At 39.5% G+C, this 25,967-nt stretch overlaps 1 protein-coding gene across 19 annotated transcripts in view; it reads left to right on the top strand.

The window, feature by feature from the left end:
- The first annotated feature begins 1,302 nt into the window (after nt 1-1,302).
- Nucleotides 1,303-25,967, top strand: part of ptprk (protein tyrosine phosphatase receptor type K) — a 135,799-nt gene continuing 111,134 nt past the window's right edge. For 17 of the 19 annotated variants that reach the window (XM_059357124.1, XM_059357123.1, XM_059357113.1 and 14 more), the window contains exons 1-2: nt 1,303-1,590; nt 8,241-8,264. In XM_059357124.1, the coding sequence (XP_059213107.1) occupies nt 1,515-1,590; nt 8,241-8,264 (100 nt within the window). In that variant the 5' untranslated portion in view covers nt 1,303-1,514. The remainder of the gene's footprint in view (nt 1,591-8,240; nt 8,265-25,967) is intronic. The other 2 variants (XM_059357121.1, XM_059357120.1) reach the window with 1 other exon arrangement.

The raw sequence follows: 25,967 nt of genomic DNA, 5'->3' as shown, positions 1-25,967 counted from the left end.
GTAAGAAAGCCTTTTCCAATGGGGAATTTAACTAGATGTTTTATAGGTTTCGAATATATGCTTTTGCTGCTGCCCCCATCCATAGCAATATATTGGTTAGCTTCAATGTTGGTACTCTACATGCCATCCACCTTCTACTGTAGGTAATACACTGACTGACTGAAAATAACGAACTATTCCTTTAAGTACAATAAATGCACTGAAAATAGTAGATGTTGTTTAACAATCAAAAGAATTGGTAATGGTGATAACAAATAAAGAAAATCACCACATTATGAGTACTAGTGCAGTACCCGTAGGAAGTATGTATTCGTACATTACATGCCCCACTATAAAAATCATATTCAAATTTCATATTTAAATATTTAAATTTAAAAGTGCCCGAACACAACTTCTTCATGACCTTCTTCATGACCAACGTAAAAACGAAGCAGCATCGAGCCCCTGCTGTCAACTTTTCTCTAAAGTTTTGGCTTTTCCAGAAGTTTCCATGTCCAATTTAATGCATTAACCGTTTTTCAGCAAAGGTAAAAAAAAACACCTCGACCAAGTGTGGTATCATGATTTTACTTTTTTTGCAGAGGTTTTTCAAATTTTGCAGTGTGCATTCAGCATTTTTTGTGTTTACTGTTTTTTGTAATTTCTTTGCGTGTCTTTTGTAATTTTTTAAAAATGTTTTTGGTATGTTTTGAGTGAGTTTTTATGTGTTTTTCGTATTTTTTGTGTGTGTTTTTGTGTTTTTTGTATTTTTGTGTGTGCGTTTTTGTGTTTTGTGTGTTTTTATGTATTTTATGTGTTTTTAGTAATGTTTTTTTGTGTTTTTGTATGTGTTTGTGTGTTTTGTGTATTTTTTAAAGTGTTTTCATGTGTGTTTTTGTGTTCAAAATGTTGATCCAGTAAGTCAAAATTTAAAAAAAATTGTTTTGAGGGGGCAAGACATTTATTTAAGGGGGCTCGGCCCCCTCTTGCCCCAGCATAGAGCCGGCCTCGGTCCAAAAACGACAAAATAGCCCCAAACTCCAAAGGGTTAGTCATAAAAACACATGGAAACGGCATATATGGTATTATGTTATTGTCCCAAGCGATTTACCAAAAAGTGGCCCAATTTAGGTGATATCACCCTACATGTTTTGCTACCTTGTTTCTTTTAATGTATTTGTTTTTATTCAATCAACTCCTGTCTGTGACGTCACGCACTTTCTCTGCTGCGCTCGCGCTCCCTCCCTCTCTCGCTCGCTCGCTCGCTCTATCTCTCTCGCGCTCCCTCACTTCACTCCGCGTGAAACAAAGTGTGGTGTCCGCGAGAGCCCGTAGGAAGCGAAAAGAAGAGAAACCGGAGAAAGGAGAGAATGGGGCGGCTGAGTCCACAACAACAGGAGGAATAATAAACCCAACTGAAGAGAGAAATAAAAAGAAGACTACAAGGAGGAGGAGAAGACGGAGAAAAACTCGCAGGAAAAACTTTTCGGGGGGGAAAACTGTTACAAGACTCACACACGGCCACGTTTGAAAACATGGATACACTTTTCTCGGTAATCGTGGGACTCCTGTTTTCGGTGGTTGGTGACGTCTCCGGTCAGATACCGACAGGTAAGACTGATCACAGGAAACATAGACACGTTAAAGTGTTTCTGTTTGTCAAGTTGGCACTATTTTCCCTTTTTCTCCATCTGTTTTAGCGCATGAATCCCTGACAGGTGTGTTTAGGTGTTGTAAAAAAGTTCACCTCCGTGTTAAAAAAGGTACCGCCGTGTCTCGTTTATATCGCTTTAGGGCTGTTTTTAATGCGAGACATGCCGTTTTCTTGAGAGTAAAGATGATTTTCTGTCACTGTTGAAATGTTTCTTTACAGTGAGTGCAAGTCGTAGGCAATTTAAAAGGCTGTGTGAGATTGTCGGCTCATGTTTGAATTCATGTCTGTTTGCCAAGTAGGTCGGACTTCGCAGCACAAATGACTAACGCTGACCTAACAGTTGGATTGTGAACTCTTGTCGTGAAGGTTTAAAACTAACTTGCAGTATTTTTGTTTCGGGTCTTATTATGTCTGCGGACCTTTCTATTTTGAGAAGCAAAAACCCCATACCAATGAACATTTACAGTTTTTGAATGGGGCTACCGGTTAACAGCGAAACACGGTGTAGAGCTTGTACAGTGTGCCGTGCAGCCTCGCGAACAGCGCATGAATGGAGAAAAAGTTGGTGTGCACAGAGATCACCCCTAAATGACTATAATATCCACATAGTGTCACAACGATAACTTAAATTATGCGTGTTTATTACAGTGATCTTGCATTTTATGGTCTCTCCAACATGTGATTCCTTGCAGTCATCTATAGCAGGACTTTAATGTCCGCAGCAGCCTGTTAATGTTTTTATTTGGTGTCATTTTTTGTAGTCTGTAGACTTTACAGAGGGCTCGTTTTGTACGAGGCAGGTTTCGTCGGTTCGTTTCGTGAGCTTTTTGCAAGCCAAACGATCCTCTTCTGCTCGCAACTTTTATTCGCGCAGCATGCAATAAAACCTAATGGTTTGGAATATCGCCTGTACGCCGATTGCCTATTTGATTAAATGGCTTTTTGTTCTTGCACCGTGTGATTTAACTTAAGGACATGGAATATGAAGGGGATCAGTTACTTTTTTCCTCTTGGCTAATATTTTTTTCCAAACTGAGAATCTGTGAAGATTGAGAATGTTGGATGTGTTTTTATGGAAAATCTGGAAATCATATTTAAACTGCATGCAATCGTGTGCATTTAGAACATGAAACGACCGTGGCATTAAACTCTTCATTGTATTTCTGTGGATGCATGGAAACATGCATTCACGTCTATCACGTCTATTCTGCAGAAATGCGTATGCACTCCGAGGAGAAAAAGCTGCAACAGTGCTGCTTGATGCGCTCCGGGACAATGCCAATGCAAAAGTCCCGAGAATGTAGTTATCCTGCAGCTGGTGCAGGACTGATCGGACGCGGAGAAGTCCGAGTATATGTATTTTCTGCAGCTCTCGGTGTCCGCGCAGGCAAACTCTCTCCGTACCTGTGTCTCCGTCTGCGTGGCTGCTGCGCGTTTTATTTCCGCATTCAGCAGCACTTCTTCGTCTCTGAACTCCAACAGAGAGAGAGAGAGAGAGAGAAATAGAGAGAGAGAGAGACTCACTCAGCTGTTAGAAAACTGACCTCCAAAATCATACTAAAACCATATAAGGCTACAATAAAGGACACATCAATAAAGTGCTGGAAATAACTAGAAACATTATGAAAACCTGCTCCAGCCTTCTCATAGGCTTGTAAATGATTTGCATTGAAATTATACATTAATTACCTCTTCATCTGTGAACGTTTTATTGCCCCCCTCCCACCCCCTACACCCTATAACTACCCCCCACCCCCACCTCTCTCCCTTTTCCCTCCCTTGTGGCCATTTGGCCCTCTGGGTAACAAATGTGTGGAATTTCTTTGAGGCCTCTTTGGGAATTTGAGTGCTGTTAATTTGCAAGTTAATACTAGTGAGTAGATGCTGCTTTACAGGGAGCGGGAGGTGGGATATCATTAGTGTGGAAAGGGGGTTGAAAGAGGGAACTTGCAGTTGATTGTGTTGCGGGGAAAAAAGGGTATGTTTAGATAAAAGCAAGCAACATTAAGAGTAATTTTAGTAAAATCAGATGCAGGAAAAAAGGGTCATTTGATTGCATGAAAGGGCCCAATTCGTAGGCATAGACATGTCCCTGCATGTGAATCATAATCAAAAATTACAGTTCTAAGAAGACAACTTGTCATTTTTTGCAATACCACAATAACAACTGGTGCAAAGAGAGTGCAGGGCATGCTGGATTTTGCAGATCAGCACTGTTGTTTCCATCCATAACAGCTCTTTGAGGCTGATAGGGTTAATAGGCAGATCATTAATGCAGCCAGTGTGACTTGTCACTGAGAAAAAGGTGGTGATTGTTAGATCAGAAGCCAATAATGAAGGAAATCGCAGAGAATCACAGGAGAGATGTGTGTTGTGTTGTGGTGCAGCAGCAGCAGCCGTTGCTTCCTAAAAAATCACAGACAAGGACAAGAAAAATCAGTGGCAAGGATTTAAAACTGTCCATCACATTTTGACAAAGTCACTTTGAGTTTGTGTTTGGGATGATTTTTCACTAAATCTGTCTCATTTCCTTCTTTATCTTCCCATTACGAAAGTCAAACCATAAATGATGGCATTCATATAAATCTGTCTCTTCTTACTATGCTGTTTTCCGTCAGTTTTGCTTTGGCCTATCGCTTACAAAGTCAGTGTAATAAATATGAACGGGTGTAACTGAGTTTATGTTAATTTGACAACTTTCTAAATCTGTCTCCTCTCTGATCGAGCTGTGACACAGATTCCCAGCGTCTTTAATCTTAATGAAGTGAAATAATTGTTTTCCATTAGTGTCTCCAGACGAATTAGAAGGCTGCCGCTGCTACTGAACGCCACATCTGAGCTGGTTTAATTATAATTGTAAATTATTTTAGTATTTTGAACATTAGAACCAAGTTGGTTTAATTATAATTACTTTTCAGCTCCATTTGGAAGATGAAATAAAAAAGTGTGTGTTTCCCCCCCAGAAAGGCGAGAGAAAGAGAGTGATAGTGAAAAGAGGAGAGGAAGGGGGGAAAGAAAACAAGAAATGCAACCATTGGTTTTTGGCCGTGGGCATCTCCTCCACTCAAGAGACTGTGAAAACGGCAGGAGGGAGTGTGTGTGTGTGTGTGTGTGTGTGTGTGTGTTTGTGTGTGTGCATGAGTGTCTGTCTGTGTGTTTCTCTGTCATGTCTTGTGTGTGTGTGTTGAGCAAATGTGTGTGTCAACTCGTGTGTGTTGCTGTCACTTAAAGAGAAAGAGGGAGGCCAATGCTTTTAAGCCCTCTAGAGTACAGTGGCACAAAGATGAGCATGTGAAATGTTTGCCTCTCATTTAGATTCATGTGAAAAATGCCTCCTCATTCTACTCGTGCCATGTAAAATGGCACCGAATCAAAGGCTGTCTTATTTATTTGCTCTTTAAAAGTAATGCTTCAGTACGCTGTCCTTCAGATCCGTCTTAATGTCTTCTCTTCAAATCAAACGCCACTTTGCCCAGAGCCAATCTGTGTCTATGGATTTCAATTTAGTGATAGATTCAAAAAACCCATCTCTTTGAAAGAACTGGCTCATATCTTCAGTCATTTGGGGATGAAGTCTGTGTGCGCACAAACGTGTGTGTGTCTGTGTAAAATGTAATTAATCTGTTGAGAAAATTCATTAGCTAATCCCTCATTAGACTGTGTGAATGTCTGTGTGTGTGTGTATGAATGAATTTGAGGGTTTGTGTTAAAAAATGGATTAGCGACACATAGCGGCGGTTCAACCTTTTCGCCCTTTGCTGTTGTCAGAGAGTTCATAATGAGGGAGAGTGAGAAAATGACATGATTGAAACAGGTTGCGAGTAACCATGCTGTGCAAAAACTCCATAAGAGGATGTATTTATAATCATAAGAAAAAGATACATTAAAACGTTGTGCATGTTTCAAGCTAATAGTTGAGATTTCAGCAAAATAAAATGTGAATCAGTGCACGATTTCAGCAATTATCTCTATGATGATTACATTATTAATCACCAGAAACACTGACACAATGAGATGTCAATGCTTTGCGCCAAAGATAGATTTTAAGAGCTGCGACTAACGATTATTTTCCTCATCCTTTACATGCCTATTATTTCCTTGATGAATCATAAAACGTTCAGTCCACAGAAAATTCATCTTATCAAACTATTTTGATAACCGATTGATTGTATCGCTCGTTTTTCAAGCAAATATTCAAAATATCCTCTTCAATTGCAGTGATATTCTGTTTTTCTCTGTTCTACACGAGTGTGAAATTAATATCTTTAGGTTTTGAACTCAAGATTTCAGTTTTTTGGTTACAGTGTTACTGCTAACTTCATAATCTCTTCCTTAGAGGAGTTTGGTACTTGTATAACACATTTTAGAAACCCTGGAACTGTTGATTGGACATAACAAGCAATATTCAGATGTCCTTTTGGGCTCTGACAAATTGTGATGTGCATTATTTCCACAATTTTTGACGCTTTGTATGTTAAACAAATATTGAAAATCTAATCAGCACATTAATCCATAATGGATTTAAGCATTAGTTGCAGCCCTAATCTGCAAATGGTCATAAAATGGTAAAAAAAGAGTCTGTCACAGTTTCCTAAAGCTTAACGTGAAATTGTGAAATTGCTTGTTTTGATTAAAAACAGTCTAAAAACCAAAGAGATTAAAAGTAGCAAATTGTCCAATTAGAAAAGCTAAAAAGCAGATAATTCAGAAGAGTATTATGTATTGAGTTTCTGCTGACGAATAATTAATTAATTTACAGATAGCTAGAACTATTTGGCAGCCTCCATATTGTGATCCACCTAAACTCAAACTGGTGAAATTGTGGTCAACTTAGACAACCTACCACTCTTTATATTCATCACTTTTTTGGGGCTTTCTGGTAGAGCAGGGACATGTAACAGATTGTGTGAAGAAGCATGACATGGATGATCTGTCTTAAGTGGAAAAAGCAGGTACTGCAACATCAAGGTGTATAAGGAAAACCTGTTTCCATCTGCCTCTATTGTGTCTTCTCTTCTTTGATATCACGTTTTCACGTCAGGCAAACTGAATATTTCAACTTTTCTTCATGAGTTTCTAGTTTTTTCATTCAGACATTTGATGCACTGTGGAAATTTACATGGAAAACATTCAGATGGAAATATGCCCAATGTTATGGTCCAGGTTAGCCTTTAGATACTGTTACGTGATGGGTGTAAATTATCAGTCAGTGAGCAGGAAGTGAGCCAAGAAAGTGTTGCGGTCCCATTGGAAATGAAGAGAGGCAGCACGTCCAAAACAAATCCCAATCCCTGAAATATCACATCCCTGATGAATGATGGTATTAGTCCAGTATCATCAATCTCAGCTCTGCCCTGTTTGGCTCTGGTCACAGCTGTCGGTACAAGGGGGCCTAGAAACACCCTGCCGCCTCACATACACACTCATATATATACACACACACACTTACACACATGGCTGGCTAATGACAGATTAAGTAATCAACACTCTCAGCTGATTAATTACATTACAGTGCATACACACACACACACACAGACACACACACGCTCCCTTTCCCTCACACTCACACAGATGTGAGCAGCCTCAGTACCAGTTGTGTAGTCTAGTGTGTGGTGGTAATGATATATATAACAGAGACATGGCTGGTGTGTGTGTGTGTGTGTCAGGGAAAGGGAGATTGAGAGAAGTGGCAGCAGGTGACTTAAAGTGATTATTTTTAGGTTTAACCTTGAGGTGAAGGGTAAAGGTTGCAGTTGGGCATCTGTTGGTTAATGATAAGAGTTTGTGTTTTAGGGAACATGTGCAAGAGAACATGTGTGTGTCAGTTTCATTATTATGTGTTTTATTTAGCTGCTGCTGAGCAGAAAGAGTTCATGAAAGACTAATGCTTGATGCAGTGGGTTAATGGGAATCCAATCAGAGATACTTAAGACGTTGTTTTGATATTTACTTCTGAGTCAACATCCTTAATGTTGTCGTCATCAACAACACGCTCTGTCAGCATCTGAAACTAGTGTGAGAACCAACACACCAATCACAGTTCTTCGGGTCTCCACGTGGTATCTGTGTAGCAACTGAAGCTCCAATGTGTAGCTTCAATTAAAAAAGAAGTAAAGAAAAGTAGGAAATGAATGATTTGAAACAAAAACTTTTACTAAGAAAAATGTAATGTGTTTGGTGTCAGCTTTTTGATACTTGGTGCTTTGGAAATAGTTATTGGTATCAAAAAAGTACTAATGTTCAATAGCATTCCTCTATAAATGCAAAACAATGCAGATAATAATATTAATTTTATAGCTGAGTAGAGCTGCAACTACTAGTCATTAATCTACAAGTTTATCACAAGAAAAAGCAGAAATATTCAAGTCATTTTTCAAGCAAAATGCCAAATATTCTCTTGTTCCAGCTTTGCAATTCTGAGGACTTCTTTACTTCTTTTCTCTGTTTTATGTGATTATCATTTATTTTTTCCCTTTTGTGGATCCAGAGATATATGCTGAATCCAAATATACACAGCGTCTCTCTTGTGCATTTGACTATACACCTGTGCATGCTTTCCAATCTAATTCTGTCTTATTATTCTCTGCTTTGCTTCTATTGGACGCAGCTCACATGGGGCGCGCTGAGAAGGGTGAGTTATGAGCGGCCAGCCGAAGAGCTGAGCTTCATCTGTCATAGTCATCAGCATCATCGTCGTCTTTAGTGTCGTCATCGTTACCTCACCTTAACTGTCACCTAAAGTTCCCATGTCAGTGTATAGACATCCGTTGTTGTGATCTAATTAGTTGTTTTCTTATCTACAGTCGTGATGTGTCTGTACTAACCATTTCATTTGTATTTAATGCTCATTTATAGTTGTTTATGCACCTTATTATGCGAGTATACACTGATATTTAGACTGTATGAAAATGTTGAGTATTTGATTCTCGCTTGAACTATTTGCTTAAATGTTGAAAATAGTTTCTTCTACAGCTATTTTCAATCTGGGAGTAATTTCTACAAGGATACACTTAATTCTTAGTGATGAAATATTTGAAATGTTCCTGTTCTGGTTTTCTGCTGCTGCCTGTCTTTGCGACTCTGCCAACCTGTCTGTCTGCTAATCTACATGCCATTTGTCTGTGTGTGTCTCCCCTGCTGTGTTCGTCTGTTTCCGTCTGTCTTGTGTAGTTAGACAGCTGTCGGGAGGTTTGAAGTTTTCCAGGTGCTGTTTGTTTAGCTGAGCCTGGTCTATAATAAAGGAGCTCTGAGTAACTTTGTTCTTGCAGCGGCCGACCACACCTCTTCTTCTTCTTCTTCTTCTTCTTCTCTTCTAACTGTCCACTTTAGCAGCAGCTCATCCTCTCCCTCTGTCTCACACATGTCCTCCATCGTCCCTTCCCCCTCAGCCGTTCTGTCTTTCCCACACAGACACTCACAGCGGATGGTTGTTAATGAGGGAGTTGTTTTTTGTTGTGAAAGTGACAGGTTGGTAAAATATACCGCAGACAGTTCACACTGCAGAGACTTACAAAGATATCACTGTGTATCTGTGGATTTTTGGTATCCCACAAGGCCTTTTGCTGTAACAAAAACAAAGCAAGCATGATGTTTATGTGTCTATTTAAAAAAATCAAAGGCAATAGAAATCCACAGTGAGGGTCACATTCTGGTTAATCTTTTAGAAATCTGAAAAAAGAAGCTTTGATTACTTTTTTTTTTGTGTGGGAGTCAGACATAGGATTCGGAGTGCTGTGCTCCAAAACACAAATTATTAATACAAAAATAATAGAGCTCCAATGAAAGCCCAGCGAGGCAGAAATACTGTCGGTTCATATTAAGAAGGACAGGTTCTACATCTGCTCTCACTAATCTCAGTAGATTACACTAAACTCAGTCCCTGAGACAGCAGGTGTTTGTAACTACTTTTATCCCTCTGTGACTTCTTACCTGAGAGTTTGTAGAGGAGGTAGGAACTGATTATAGTGTTTTTAAAATAATAACTTATAATGTAGTCTATTTTACTGTAACTTTTGGGTTGATTGGCTGTGGATTTACTTAATATATCCATTTATTTCTGGTTCATTGGGACAAAATCAAGCTTAATCTTAATATTAACATGATGGTGGGAAGCAAAAAAGCAGTCCCTTTCACACAGAGATGCTGCAATACTGCCACCATTATGCCAGCTTTGCTTTTTACACTGAACCAAAAAAATGCCACCATTATTCTGCTCCATTGTGTGATTTTAAAAAGGACATCTGCATTCCAGGAGCAAAACAGGCGTGACGTTCAACACAACAGTGTCTGACCCAAAGAGTCATAATAGCCACATTAATGTGAAATACACCAGCTTGAAATAAACCATAATTATCCTTTAATGCCTAATTTTTACATTTGTATCAAATATTATCTGATGTTGGCAGAGGAAGTTTTCTACTTCAGGCATTGTCTCTTTTATGCCATAAAAGCTGCAGGGAGCTCAGCTATTATTGGCACAAATTAACCATTAATACTATAATATATTTACATGAACATGATACTTTGAAGGTTACACTTACAGTGTGAGCCTCGGGGCAGAAACCACACAGTAAATCTCCACTTTTCCTGTTGTCACTGTAACCAAACCCTGCCTTTGTCCCGCATGTTTGATGATACTGGGGCCAAGCCAGACCACTGTGTGAGTGTTGGGGGAATTCTGGTGACATAGTCATCTGAAGTGTACCTGCAAATGTCTTCCTCTCACACTTGTTTTTTTACTCACTTCACTCTTGTCTTCCTCTACTATCAAGACGAATTGGCCAAAAATAATCTTTAAAAGGAGAATTTAAATTTGGATGATCACGATGATTGGATTTATGACTTTTTAGGGGCATGTGTCTTTTTAGTGTCCTTGCTGGGGCTATTTTTGTCGCCCTCAAAGCTCCTTAAGAGACACTTAAGACAAATTAAGATAAGAAAGTGTCTTTAAAGTGACAAGTCACATCAGAATCTGCTCAAGACTGCTCTTTGTCTCTTTTCTTTTACTTAACTTCAGCCAGCGGTTTTGTCTGTATGTTGAGTTAATGTGACAACAAAGCTGTGTGTGTGTGTATATATATATATATATATATATATAGCATGTGTATTAAGGATTGAACCTCTTGATGTGAGCCTTCAGGTAGACTGGGTTTGTAGACATGGCCAAAAGGCTCTTGTGTGTCTCTGTGTGTGTTTGTAGCTATAGGCAGTGGCTGAAGTGGTTTCCATTAGTCCAGTTAAGACGACATCTGTCATGAAGCTGTACCCCCCCTCTACCCACACACACACACACACACTCACAAAAGTAGCCATAAGCAATCTCTGTGCAGTATACCATAGCAAGTCTCATTCCTGATCTCTGTGTGTAGTCTCATGATAAAATCCCAGAGGACATTCTGCTACAGTCACTTTCAGCCACAGTATGTACATCCTGATATCTGAAAGGACACTATTTTTACTGTTCTTTCACTCTTTCCAATAACTCTGCTTTGCTCTTTAAGCTGATTTCAGTTCAAGAGTGGTAGAAAGCTTTCGAGATACATAAACCCTTCTCTATATGTGTGTGTGTGTGTGTGTGAATCAGGGGCTCACAGACAGATGACCAGTCCATTAAGATTATCATCTCCATCCCCCGACCATGTATCTTCACATCACCACGGTGCTGGTCCTCTGTCTGTCTGTATAAGCGGAGATTTAAATCTTCTAGCAGATATTCCAGAGCTATCTTTTCCCTCTAAATGATGTTACACAGTTTTTTTTTCTTTTTAAATCTGTCTGTCTGCCATCCTGATCTGTCGTTTGGTCTGTCTGCCTGCCAGCCAGCCTCTCTGTGTCCCTCCTGTCTGCAGATGACTAGATGACTGCAGACACATGGTCAGCCTGACAGCATTTGCGTATACGCACCTTCAGTCAATCACTCTAACAGACAGGCAGTGTGTGGGAGTCTGCGGATGGACATTTAAATGTTGAACATCTGTCTGTCAGTTTCCTGGTTGGTCCTCTGCAGCCTTGATTTCTGAAACACTGCCTGTGATAAAGTTACATGTTTAACATTGGAGTACAAAGCATTCTCGATATATATCTATTGATGATGTCTAAATTGTTATCTGCAAAAAAGCTGCATGAATAAAATATGATAAAATGATGCTTGCAAAGAGCGATTTTACATATGAGGCCCATTAACCTTTTATTTCTTTGATCATAATTCATATATTTTCCCAGTTGTGGTGAAAGGTATAATATATTAATTTTCTGCATTAAAAAGTCTAAACACCACTAGAACTATGTTAAATATTTATTGAGTTGTGTACTTACATTACATTATTGCCAAGTGTCAGTGATGTGGCCAGAAGCTGTCTAGCTGACTCTTTTTCCAGTTTTTAGACACATTTTTGCCATGCACTTTTTAGATCCTGTTGGTTTAAACAATGTTTTTTTTCACCGAATGATGGATTTCAGTGAAGTTATCAGAGAAGCAAGCTGAGCAAACATTAGTGGCAGCTCGGCTCGCAGCCTCTTTGACTTCCTTTGTCAGCCAAATGGCGTGAGAGAAGCACTGATTTATTCAGTGTTTTACCGAGAACATGGGGCTGCCTTAGGAAGTCAGGAGACAACAGTATAAAGAGCGTCAAAGTCCGCTAAGAGAGGCTGTTGGGTTGGATAGATGGGTCCAACCAACACAGGACTTTCACAGCAGACTACTGTTTGTGAAACCATCAGCCTAAAATAACCAAGTAGTTTTATGTGAATTCAAAACGTCTTTTGGACTAGCCATGCACTCTGCGTGTTAAAAAAGTGAAGCTAAGGGCTTCTGACCAAGCGTGGGAGTGAGAATTTGTTACACAAAACAAACAGTTTGAAGCCTCATATCATCTTCAGCTAAGTCTCAAATATGTTTTTGCAGAGAATGAGTGCAGTGGATTTTGTACCCAATACTTCTATTAGAGTCACACTTTGAAGGCATGTCTCCATCGCTTCAGAGGAATTAATTTTGTTTTTTAATCCATAGTGAAAGCCGTACAAAGCATTATCACTGCCTGGTAGCGTTGAATGGGCCTTTGCAACTGAAAGGCATACTTCCCAGGGGGGGTCACAAATTATGTGTAAACATCACAGTATGTTAGTGGCTTACATCTAAATTAAAATATGCAGCACCACCAACAGCTTCAGCTGACAGAGAGGACAAGGCAGCTTCATACCTCTAAACATTCAGCAGTTCAGATTTATTTTCATGCATTCATGGAACTAAACAAAAGTTCTTCCACAGTTTCGATAGATCATAGTGTCAGGACACCTACTGAGCCCGTATTTCCCCGCAGTCACTTCTGTTTCTAAGTGAGCAGCAGTAAATAAAATGTTTTTTGAATGGTGTGTCCTTCCCACTGGAAATGATAAGAAGGCAGTGCAGGGAAACTCTCAGCTGTAGAGCAACATGTGAACCAAGAAAAACACCAAAATAGGACATGTGAGGTTTTCGTTGGGAGGTAGCCGTTAGATGCTTAATGTGAAAGTATTTCATTTTTTATGTTGATACTCACGAACGCCACACACACATATATGGACGCATACATATACACGCCAGCGTTGTTGATACTGTACAGACTCCACCGTGTCTGGTAGAGTCGAGCAAAATCAGTCAGTTCAGTCAAACAAACTCCTCCTCTCCTCTCCTCTCCTCTCCTCTCCTCTCCTCTCCTCTCCTCTCCTCTCCTCTCCTCTCCTCTCCTCTCCTCTCCTTCCTTTTTACTAAAACATATCAAGTGCAACTGCCTCCTTTTCTCCCCTTCGATCTTCTCCTAACGGTTATTTCACCTCATTCCCCTCTCCCAGTCCTCCTCCCTCCTATTCCCTGGAATTTATGACCCACTAGCCTAAACAAAGCAACACAACGTTTATCAAACCCTCCCCCCTTCTCGTGTTCTCCTCACTCCCCCTCTCTCCCCTCCTGTCCTCCTCCTTCTCCTCCTTCTCCTCCCACTGCTCCAGTGCCCCTTCTTTCCCCCCTCTTCATCCCACCTCCTGGTTCTCCAGTTTCAGCGTTTTCTCCCCTCCACAGACACACAAGAAAATCAAGGGTGGGATTTGGTGTTCCCAAATCCAGACTGAATGGTGTTGTATTACAGGGATTAACTGCATGGGTTCTGTTTAAGGTGGAAATAGTAATTGTTAAGAGTGCTGTACACGGACAACATGGGAATAACTACAGTATAAGAACTACTTAGTACTTTTTTGAACAAGTTAAAAGTCTAATTAGTGAGTTTGATTCAAACATACTGGACGATATACCTCATTTATTGGACTACAGACTGTAAGAATGTCTTACCAACCTAAAATTAGTTATACTGCTATCTTCAATAGTTGCCTATGAACTGACAAAGCTGCAAAAACCACTAACATCCAACCTGATATTCAACCAACAGCCCAGTGCCCATTGTTTGGTCAATAAACTGTCAGGAAATAGTAAAAAAAGTGTCCACTATATGATGCTAATTTGGATTAATTAACAGACAAGCAGGCAGATCAGCCATTTGGTAGATTTCTTGCTCTGACACACTTTCCTTGCATATCTTAGGACGTGCACCTGCTGCACAGCCACGATGTTGCGTGCATCATGTCTCGTGGACACCTGCAGCCACGTCCCCAAGCCTCCACCGCTAGTTTAGCTGCAAGGTTGTCAGCTGTGCGTCTGTCTGGCATACTCAGTGTTAGAGGGATGGCCAATTAAACCTGCCAGTCTTCATTAATAACAGCGGCATGTGTGATATACAGCAATTTGTTATGAGAGCCACATAAAAAATGAGCTTAAAACATACTTGAGTTGCATTTTAGACTCCCCATAAGGCTTCACCAATGAAAAGCACATATGGTTGCACATATCGCCTCCATGTATATATAATTTTTTGCTGATAGTATTAGTCTTGTTGTCGGTTAACAGTTAAATGGCTAATTATTAACGTCCCTAGTACATCACAACTTCCTAAAGCCCAAGGTCATGTCCTCATATTACCTGTTTTTCTCAACCAACAGTTCATAATCCAAAGATATTCAGTTAACAATGAAAACAGATACAAACTACAGATGAGAGACTGAAACCAGAAAATGTTGCTTAAAAATACTTCTAAATGTCAGAGTTGTAAAGGAATTTGGGTCATTAATGAATTGCCTATTTGATGCGGCGTGTACAGTACATCATTTTAAGTAACAATTCAAGTAAAATGAAACAAAAAGAGCAAGTGTAAGTTACTGCAACTATTGCCAGTTGTTGTCAGTTAATACAGCTGCCAAACGATACAGTGATTTTTCTGTATGTTTTATCTGATAGCTCAAGAACACCAAATTCCTCTCTACAGTGTCACGCTGGCACAAAACACTCTCACCCTTTCGTCTCTACCTCACCCCCTCCTGTATCACGTCAAGGTCTCTCGCTCTCTTTCTCCTTCTTTTTCTCGGTCTTGCTATCTCTCTCACCCTCTTTCTGGAATGCTTTTGTTAGTGTTTTCTCTCGACTCTGTTTTCAGTTCAGCCAGATTTACTTTGACTCACTCGCACACACACTACCCCCCTCTGAATATAAGTCTTTGTAGAAGAAACTGTCTCTTTGTATTAAGTGGCTAGGTTAACTGTCACTATGTCTATATTGGGCCAAAGGTAAATAAAGTGTCTGTCTGTGTGTGTGCATCTCATGTGTGTGTGTTTGTGTGTGTTCGTTGTGTGAGCCAAGCGAGCTGTCTTGTTGGAGTAACGGTTAGCAGATACAGCTCTACCTCCCCATGACACAAACTGTCTCTTACACTCATTCTCACACACGCAGACACACACACAAACACATGCGCACAATTCCACCTTAACACACAGCGTCGCTCTGTCTCATAGCGTTAGTCCCTCACTACAAAGTGATCGGTATGAAGTTAAGTGCAGGTTTGAAACAGAACTACTCCAGTCTGTGTGTGTTTAGTTCTCAATGGGGATTCTTTAGATGAAAAACTCCAGTGACAATCTGCAGAAAACGCTTCCAGTTCCATGCATGAAAATGCTCTTATTTGTTAGGTACACAAATCTGAAAGTCTGTCTTTTGCTCTTCATACATGGTCATGGTCATAACAAATACGACATGAGCTACCCAGAAAGCCTAAGAAATGTAGGAGTAGCTCTAAAATGTCGTCATTCTGTGTCTCTTTTTTTAGATACAGTTGTTATGTTCCTAAAATAACTTAAGAGGCTAATAGTTAAGAACTTTTCAATTAAATTACTGTCACCGTTAAATTTATTGATCAGAAGTTGGTGGATCTTCCCTTGAAAGTGCATTCCCATGCAAAAATAGCTAATCTAGTTTTGCTGCAGTCATGGTCCCCAGGGGCCTGTTTAAAAAGACAAATGCGATTTGCAAGCCAATTGCAGATAAATTTACAAGTCCTGAATGGCTCTGACATGGGTCACAGGCATGACCCATGCACATTAACCTGAGAGGAAAATCAAATTCTTTTTCAACATTTGGCCATTTTGAACATGGGTCATAATAACTTTTCACCTTTCCTCTGCCAAAAATGTTGAAAAAGAATTTGATATTCCTCTCAGATTAATTTTATGGTAGCTGACCATGCAATACAGGAGTTTTCACTGACTAAACTAGTGAAAAGTCACATGAGCAACAATTCCTGCAAATATTCATCCACTCTCGGAAGTACTTGAATTGGAGCCCAAACAACTGATCAATTCAAGGATATGCTTCTTGTTTTGGTTTGATCTGAGGCCAGCTCTGTCAGTGAAGAAATACACTAATGCATTGTGTTTGGAAAATTGATAAATCTTTATTGCTCTCATACACTTCTTTAAAAGTTTATGATCATCCGCTTATTTATTCCCGACTTATTTGGAATCATGACATGAAACCCTCTTCCAGGAAATGCTGAGTATGTTTTTTTGGATGGAAAGCTAATGTGACTGTTTGGTAAATTGTTGATTTGATTAAGGGTCATTTTAATCAAGCAGCAGACCTGGAATAATCATTAGCTGCACTTAGAAGTTACCATTGAAGACCTGCAATTAAATTACTAATGTTGTCATCTGGCTGCACTGAAACTAAAAACGATGAACATTTGATTAGATACATTCTGTGGTAAGCGTCCTTTCTGACACATAAACAGTAACTGTAATGTATGCCGTGGCTTCAGTAATTACTACTTTGTACTTGTTGTAACTTTGCCCTTGAGCAGAGCACTTAACCTCAGACTGCTGTAGTTGCTCTGTTGCAGCGGCCACCAGCAGAAACCTGTAGTTACAGTGGGGCAGCTCCCAAAGCGTGTAACCTTGTGAGTGTACAGCAGCACGGCCACAAACAGCATGTCTGCTCCACACAACGGTTCCCTGGATAAATAAAGGTTAAAGTCAAGCCATGAGCTTGCTCTGCTTCTCCTTCTGCTGCTTGCTATCACACCTCCCCCTCCACACACACACACAGACACAGACACACACCAGAGGCTTACATACCTCTGGATGGAGCGAGAAAAAGTCAGCCACATGTGGTTTCGGTTAGCCACACTTTTCCCTCACATTGGCCCCAAACTAACCACTTCTACTTTACCATGGTCAAGTACATGTGTATATCTCCCGTTCAGCGTACGCCGCTCTGTGTGTTTGCTTGTAAATCTGCCTGTCTGTACATGTTTCTGTGTGTGTGTGTGTGCATGTGTGTGTGCGAATGCATGTCCCAGCCCGAGGCAGAGTCGAGTAGAACAGTGAATCAAGGTTAGTGGTCCAAAGAGAGCAAGAGAGATTGAAGGAGGGAGGGGGGTGACTTTAATCGAGGCAGCAGAAGTGGGAGAGGAGAAGCAGAGCAACTGCAGTTTTTTTTTAGTGAATTCACTTCTAGCAAGGTGTGTGACCTCAACATTATTATTTCATCATTACTGGTGGTGATGCTGAGCTGGTCATGTAAAAGCTCATCAATGTGGACTTAATAAAACAGGCCACGCACATGGAAGAGATTTATTTCATGACGGCTTATAGCCAAATAATCTGCTGTTAGAGGAGCTATGTTTAGTTTACTATTAATAGGATATTCTATGGTACTTTTCCTGACGCCTTTCCTCTCTCTCATATAAGTAGATGCGCTTGTACTTGTAGGGCACAACAACAAGTGGTCACTGATGCATGTTTAAACACAGTTACAGTCTTCTTATTTTGTATTTGCTCTTTATACAATGATATCAGAATTTACACACCACTAATCAACGCAGCCATAATCTACTGCTGTTAACATTCTTTAGATATACTTCGAGCTGGCTATCAGTGCTCTATACCTTTTAAGGTATCACCTGAAATAACCCAGTACCAAGTAGTATCAAGGCTTCTCCAGTCAAATGATGCCTGCATTCATTCCTTTTTGTACCCAGATCTAGAAAAAAATATAATTGTATTTGTATGCCTTTGGAAAGTGGACACTTCTCTTCGCTCTTTGGTGTATTATTTTGCTTCAAAGAAGCCTGATTTCATTGAAATGAAACTGAGCTTGTTTTGAAGTTCAAACATTTTTGTTTTTCATTGGGGTTTTTTTTGGGTTGTTTTTTTTGTTGTTCTATGAGTTAGTGAAATATTTTAGAGCTTTTGGTGCCTGTTGTCTGAAATAAAGAGACACAAAAACATAGAAAAAGCTATAAGAGGTGTTTGTGTGAGTTTTAGTGAACAAAGAGACGGGGCTGGGATTTTAGTTATCTTGAACTTAATCTATTAACGTGCTTGAGCACTAACAAAATGGCAAAATGATGCATCATTTATCTTAACCCCTTAAATCTCAGAGGGTCAATGATGAGAAATAGATGTTGTGCTGCTACGCATTGTTCAAACTATGGATTTCCAGCTAAATTTAGGGAAATGTGTATTAAATATTGCACAAAACATATAGACAATTCCTATTTGATAGAATGGGTTTTAATATTTCACTCAGTATAACCATCCCTCATGAGGACTTGGTAGAGGCTGACACATGTAACATGATCTTTACAACCTTAAAGATACTTAAAGGGAAAATTGTCCAATCAAGGTTGGTGGTAAATGGAGTGAATTGAAGACATAAATTCCCCAGTGTCTGGTGCAACTGTGTATTGATCGAGAAAGCTGAGTTCACCTGCTCACTGAGCCATGCATACCTGCACCATAATGCATGGCATGTGATTTTCTGTCAGATGTTCTTCCTTGAACTGTCAGACCTGGTTGCAGGAAGATCCAGCGATTTTTATTTTTTTTGCAGCAGGAGAACTCTCAATCAATATAGGAAACCACTTAAGAATGTTTGCTTCAATCAACTACATTTTCCATCACCACCGATTGGACATCTGCATAAAAAGTATCACATTTCTCTTAAAATAAGTGAAATGTGTTTGGAAATGAGTTAACTGGATCTTCGTCAATGCAAAACTAATAGTTGGGTCTATATTTAATATTTGTATCATGAGTTTGTACTAGAGAAAGTTACTCATCATGTAGCTGCCTCTTCTGGGATTCCTCAGAACATGAGTCACTTTAATAATATCGCCTGGCTTTTCTTTAGAATCAGAGAAAAATCAACAGCCTGTTGCTCGCAGCCAACGCATTTTCGAAGAGTGCAAAACCTCCACCTACTTGTGAGAACAAATTAGAAAGCCAAACTTATTCTAAATGAAACTGTGAACAAAAGAGTGGGCTTGATGGAAGACAGTTTTAATGTTGTGTTTTTTTCACTCTAGGCTGTTATGACAAGCCCACTCTGTCCTGACTTTGTAAGTGAATTGTAAATCATTTTTCTTGGCCGCTGCGATATCAATTTAGTGTGTTATTAGAGTATAATGAAGCATGGTTTAACAAACTTACTGTTAATGTATCTTGGGACGATGATGCCATTTTTCTTTGTTGGCTTTCAATGAGCTCATTTAGAGAGCTATCTCTGAACCTATTTATATGTGTGCTCAATTGATGATGAAAAATCATCTCCTGAAATTGTTTTAAAGCAGCCTTGTTGTCTGTTTTGAATAAGGTGTACAATATGAGCACCACAGAAGAGAAATTGATTTATTTCAAGGTTTGTACCGTGAACAGTGGCAGCATTTCTAGTTACCATGTACTGAATCAGATCACCTTAAATTCATGAGCCCTGTAAATGGAAATTGAATCCAGTGATGAGGTCTCTGCTGAAGCTCGCCGCTAACAACCAGGGTAGTATTGCTACCAGTCTGTTTTCATGGCTGTTAGCTTTGCAAAAGTTGCAATTTCTTACCATTTTATATGTTTCTGTGAAGTGATGAAACAAATGTTTAAAAAGTGGCTTGGCTATAAGATGTATGGATATACATTTTTAAATTTGATCCACAAATAATGCATATAAGGCGCTCTGTGAATATTCTCTGTCATTATTTGATCTTAGCTTAACTTCTTCTGCACAGAAAGCAGAATTTAAGAAAGTTAAACTTGATGTCTTGTACCCAAGATAAGAAGCTATTTAGATGTACGTTACAGGCCCTAACCTGACCAGACTTGGCCAATAATCCTTTACAAAATGGAGGAGAATGAATTGGGAGTAAATGATGTAGAATAGAAGTGGGCAGATACAAGCCCGTGGGAGCAAAAAGGAGCAAGAGCTGTTTGAAGTGTGATAAGGAACTACGCAGGAACAGAGCCGACCGGAGCAGACTGACACAACAAACACTTGCAGCTGCACTCTTTCATTCCTTACCTCCTCCATATCTGCTGATAACAACAGAGCAGCGAGACGGAGGGAGGGAGTGAAAGTTATGCCGGGTTGATAGGATGCAGAGCTCTTTGTCTTTTTCTGTAACGAGCATCGCCTCGCTTTCTCATTCCGTGTTGTAGTTAGGTTACACTTTGACCAGCCAGAAAAAGGACAAATACAAGTTGTTAACCCATATTCACACAGTCGGAGGCCTGAGAGATGGACTTTGTTCCCTGTTCTCGTGTTTGTGTTTACATTGCTAACTGGCTGAAATCCTGTGCGGAGACTGATAGGTTTCTGCTGTGAAATCGCCCTGTTTGTTTTTCAGGGGCCTGTTTCTGTTTCACATTCTCAAGCTTTTGGCAGAAGCTGTTTAGAGTCAAACAGGGAGATGTAGTGGAGCGGAAAATGACGAAAATGACTGTAATTCGGTCAGTTGGCCTACTTCTTTTTCACGTGTGACCCACCTTAAAGGGTGACATACATATGGATATACTTATATAAAGTTGTACGTTCCTAAAGTACGTTGAATGGAGATTCATTCACTAAGTTTATTTGTAAAGGCCTTCTGACGTTCGTTTTAACTACTAGCAGGTTTTTAGGGCTGTACCACATAGTTTAAAACTTCAAAGCTTGATTGTAAATCGACATTTAAATGATACACAACTTTTTTTTTCTTTGCATGTCTAATCATTTTGTTTAAACCTGGTATTTCTGCACAGTTGCAGATAAACATTATTAGTATTATAGTGACTATTTGGTGGTCGCCAAGGATCGTTTCCGACTTGTGTGATCCACCTCACTTCCCTCGTAAACTTCGCTCATTTTAAATAGAAAATCAATATGTGGTGGACAATGTTGCAACCACAAATAAGGTAATAACGTCATAAAACATGATGACAGACATTCAAAGCTCCATTCCAAAACCTTAACAGAAGCTTCAAATGTAAAAGAAATGACACCTGGCAGACCCCTACTAGTGTCAAACTTATTGCATCATCAAAACTTTAGAAATATCTTAGCTAGTAAAGACTTTAAGTGTAAATCAGTGGCAAGGAATCATCTGTGGTGTCGTCCGATCAACAGCAATCAATCATGTAAACAAAGTTATTTAAGCATCACAAGCTGTAACAGAACTTCCAAAAACAAAATTTTCATGGGGCCAAAAATATACTGTATATACAGTCATGGAAAAAAATATTAGACCATCCCTGTTTTCTTCAATTTCTTGTTCATTTTAATGCCTGGTACAACTAAAATTTGTTTGGACAACAGCCATTTTCCATGGTTTTATTGATGATAACCAAAAACATAATCAAGAAAACCATGGAAAATGGCTAGATATTAGCTCTTAAATTAAACTCTTGTAAGCTATTTTTGTTGTTATCATTATATTTGTCCAAACAAATGTAACTTTAGTTGTACCAGGCATTAAAATGAACAATAAATTGAAGAAAACAAGAGTGGTCTAATAATTGTTTCCATGATTGTATATGTGTTTCAGACTTAGTAGTGTTTAGAACCAAGTTCTGTGGTAGTTTATTGGCAAAATAACATGAATTTACTTGGCATACAGTAAGTATTGAGGAAACTAGTTGGTAGATACAAATATTCTGATATATTGCAAAGCCTTAATTGTGATTCTTTCTTAAGACTTCTGAATGCCTGTCATTTAAGCCAACTGATCTATTATTTTATAAATTGGCAGCAATTAGGCGGAATAAATATAATTAGAGAGTGACTTAATTTGAGACTTATAACACTGGTGTAATGTTCCTTAAGTCAGAAAATGACTTTCCCTTTAACACAGTCATTCTTTGGTCTGTCCCATCAAACATCCAGCAGCATCAAAAACAACGCTCGGAGACACAGACTGCCTTTAGATGTGTAATCAATCGTTATAAAAAAAGATATTAATACATCCTCCCCCTCTGTACGTCTCCTGTCTTTCTCCTCTTCCTGTCTGCTCTCTCTGTCCCTCCATGTTCTGTTGCTCATTACGCCGATCACTCAACTTTCACTGACACACACGAGTCACACCTCATTACTGACCGCACACACACACACACACGCACACAGTTTTCAGTCAGTGAAGCCATCGCTGCTTAATGTGGTGGACGGATGTGGACGCTCACTTGTAGTATGTGAGAGAGAGGAAGAGAGACAACAACTGGCTGAAACATTTTAATGTTGTTAGCAAACTATATGATGTATATTTGTCGCTTATTTTGAGAGCGGAGGCAAAGCCATAGTGACAAACCGTAGTCCAATGTAGTCGAAAGCAATTTTAAAAAAGAGAATACCCATAGAAGGTAGAATTTTTAGGCACTTTGCTCCTCTATTCCATAAGATTTTTTAGAGGAGAATGTTACATTTTGTCTCCACTACATTTGTCAGGTTGAAAAGTAATTACAAGTTACTTTGCAAGGTCACATTTTGCAAACTTTAAAATATATTTCTTTTAGTGGTTTAGACTCCCTTGTCACAAAAAAGTCTCATAATAGTGAAAACAGGCCCAAGGTTTCATCTCAAAAAGGTCTTTTTTTTGTCTGACAAAAGCCCAAAGAAAGCAGCAAATCTAAAATTTTAGAACCAACGAATGTTTGACCTTTTTGTTTGAACATGTTAAAATTCACCAAAGCTGCCACCACATTCAGGCGCACACACACACATACACACACACACACACACACACACACATACACAACCGTACAAACACTTACCAGACTCCATTACTCCATACCAGATTTCTGCCTCATAGGGCTGCCAAAGGGTGGGGACAATTTTGTGTGACCAACTGACAGAAAGAGCTACAGAGCTGCTGGTTGCAAATCAACATTACTTAAACAATTAATCAATTATTATAACAGTTGCTGTTAATTTATGCTCAACCCAACCCCAAAAGTGAGGAAAATCCCTCAAAATTCTCCACCTCAACCAACTATAATTTAGAATGCTTCTTACACATGAATGTATCTGTTAAAATTGACCAATTAGCTATAAGAAATTATGTCAATACTTTAGCTTTGTATCAGTATATTTACCTTAAAATGCCTTTTACTCTAATATGTAGCATCTTTATTGCAGGACTTTATCTCACAAATGGATAGTTCTACGTATAAGTGGGGCTATTTTAACTTACTTACATCCAGGCATTCACACACACACACACACACACACACACACACCCATACACACACACACACACACACACACACACAACCTTACAAACACTTGACCTCCATACCACATTTCAGCCTCAATGGGCTGCCAAAGGGTGGGGAAATTTCTGGGTGGCCAACTGACAGAGAGACCTACAGAGCTTACTTAAACGATTAATGAATTATCAAAATAGTTCTGATTACTTTTCTGTAAGTCAATTAACAACTAAACATTAAAGCTCAACCTAACCCCAAAAGTATATAAAATACTCTCCACTTGACCTACTATACTACTTTAAATGCTTCTTACACATACTATTCTATTGATTATATATAACAAGTTATATAAATACTTTTTCTTTGTATACTTTAAGTAATAAGTAACATCTAAAATGCACAACTTAATCTTTAAAACAAGTATTTCTAACTTGAAGTTTGGCTGTTTTTGCTTTAGTTAAATATCTGAATTCTTCTTGAACCACTGCTCCAAACTACCACACAACACCAACTTTGTACAGCTGCCAAGAAAATAACATGCCAGCGAGTTCCGCGTATGAATAAGTCTCCACAAGGATTTAAGTTTATGTGTGAAGTGGGTGTGGGTGGGACTAATGACTGGTGAGTCGTGGCGGTGAGTAACACTCTGAGTATGCTGATGAATTCTGGCAGTTATAGTAGCTTTAGTCAGAAAGGGAGAAAATTGTGTGTGTGTGTGTGTGTGTGTATGTGTGTATGTGTGTATGTGTGTATGTGTATGTGTGTATGTGTGTGTGTGTGTGTTTATGACAGGTAGTTAATTATACGAGTGTTTGTCCGTTCCTATATGTTTCCACACGTGCACACTGACCACAGGCCTGACAGGCAGGTCTTAATTAGTTGCCAGTGCTACCGATGATGCGTCCTGACAGTAACTGTGGTGATGACAGAATCTCCTGCCTCAGAGCAGAGAGGCATGCTGGGATTGACACAGGGTCCACTCAGTCATCATGCTGCGCGTGTATATTCAGTCTGTGTGTGTGTTTGTGTGTACAAGTTCAGGCTGACGAAAATGAGACAGTTTGTCAGTCAGCCAGTTACTTCCTTGTTATTCAGTCAGTCAATTAGTGAGAGAGGAAGGGATTAACTGAGATACACACATACAAACACACATTTTTTGTGTGTGGTAAACATAACAAAACTAGGAAATTGCTTGCCGATTTCCAATCTGTAGGTGTGAAGATGGAATGACTTCAATCACCACTTTATTCTTCCGTCACCTCTATCTGTAACCCGCTCACCCCACTCCCCTTTTTCCCTTTATTCATCCCGGGAGGCAGCGAGAAGGGCGGGCACGCAGAGCGGATATTATGAAATGCATAGATGGCATGTCACAACATATCCACAGCTGTACAAAAAAGTGATTTATGCAGGAATTAGAAAAACATGAAAAAGTTCGCCTCTCTCCCGAATCACTTAACAAAACAGGAGTTTGAAGCCAAAAAGGGAGAAGCAACAAAACGAGCGGAGTGTTGTGATCCCCGTTTTTATTTTTTTATTTTTTTTACAACTGCTTTAGTGCTGCAATTACTGCATTCATTATGCATTCAGTGATTTGAATTGGCCTAAATGACAGGCGAGAGACAAACAGAAGAGGAGAGACAATTGCTGCACTCTGACAGAGGCCACCCTCGTCTGTGTGTGAGTGTGCGTGTGTGTGTGTGTGTGTGTGTGTGTGTGTGTGTGTGTGTGAGTGTGTGTTTGGTTTGCTGGTAGTGAACTCAGAGATGAATCTTAATGGCCATCATTTAACCTTTCACCTCATCTTCAGCACACACAGGCACAAACACACACACACACAAAGAGCTAGTTTACTGGATGAGGAATGGAGTGCTGAGTGGAGTGCTGAGGATATTAAGTGGAGTGTGTTTTGGTGTTTGTGTGTGCGTTTTTGCGTGCGTGTGTCGAGAGAGAGTGAGGGGTTGATCGGGGTCAATAGACACAATTTGTCTCTGGGCTTTGCAGGATCCACTTCTGAACCAGAATGATGTGAAGACCTGATGAGAAGCAGAACTAGGGAAGGGTACTGTTGAAAAACGTCCAATAAATGTTCCTGAATGCTACTTTTTTTCATTACTAGAGCCAAGATATTATAACATTACATATTCAACACAAATGTGTGTTTTTCAGCTGCTTTACACCTTTGTGATGCACTTTGTTGTCAAGCCTCTCAAAATACAACAACACACACGAGCCCCGTCTCTGTGCGTAACATTCAGTGCATCACCTACATTATTGGATGTTGATATAAGCATGCTGTATGCTCTTTGGCTCCCCAACAATAACGGGATTTACTCTATCTAAGTATTGGAATGTGGTATTTAATGACAAGTCATTTTTCCATACTCAGTAGTACTGAAACAATTTGCTTGGTGCCTAAAGTTCGGTACCCATCCGTGAGCAAAACCACAAATATACAACGATATATTTATACTAA

This window comes from Centropristis striata, chromosome 18, assembly GCF_030273125.1.
Source record: "Centropristis striata isolate RG_2023a ecotype Rhode Island chromosome 18, C.striata_1.0, whole genome shotgun sequence".
NCBI classification, from domain to species: Eukaryota; Metazoa; Chordata; class Actinopteri; order Perciformes; family Serranidae; genus Centropristis; species Centropristis striata.
This window is presented reverse-complemented; position numbering and strand designations above follow the sequence as displayed.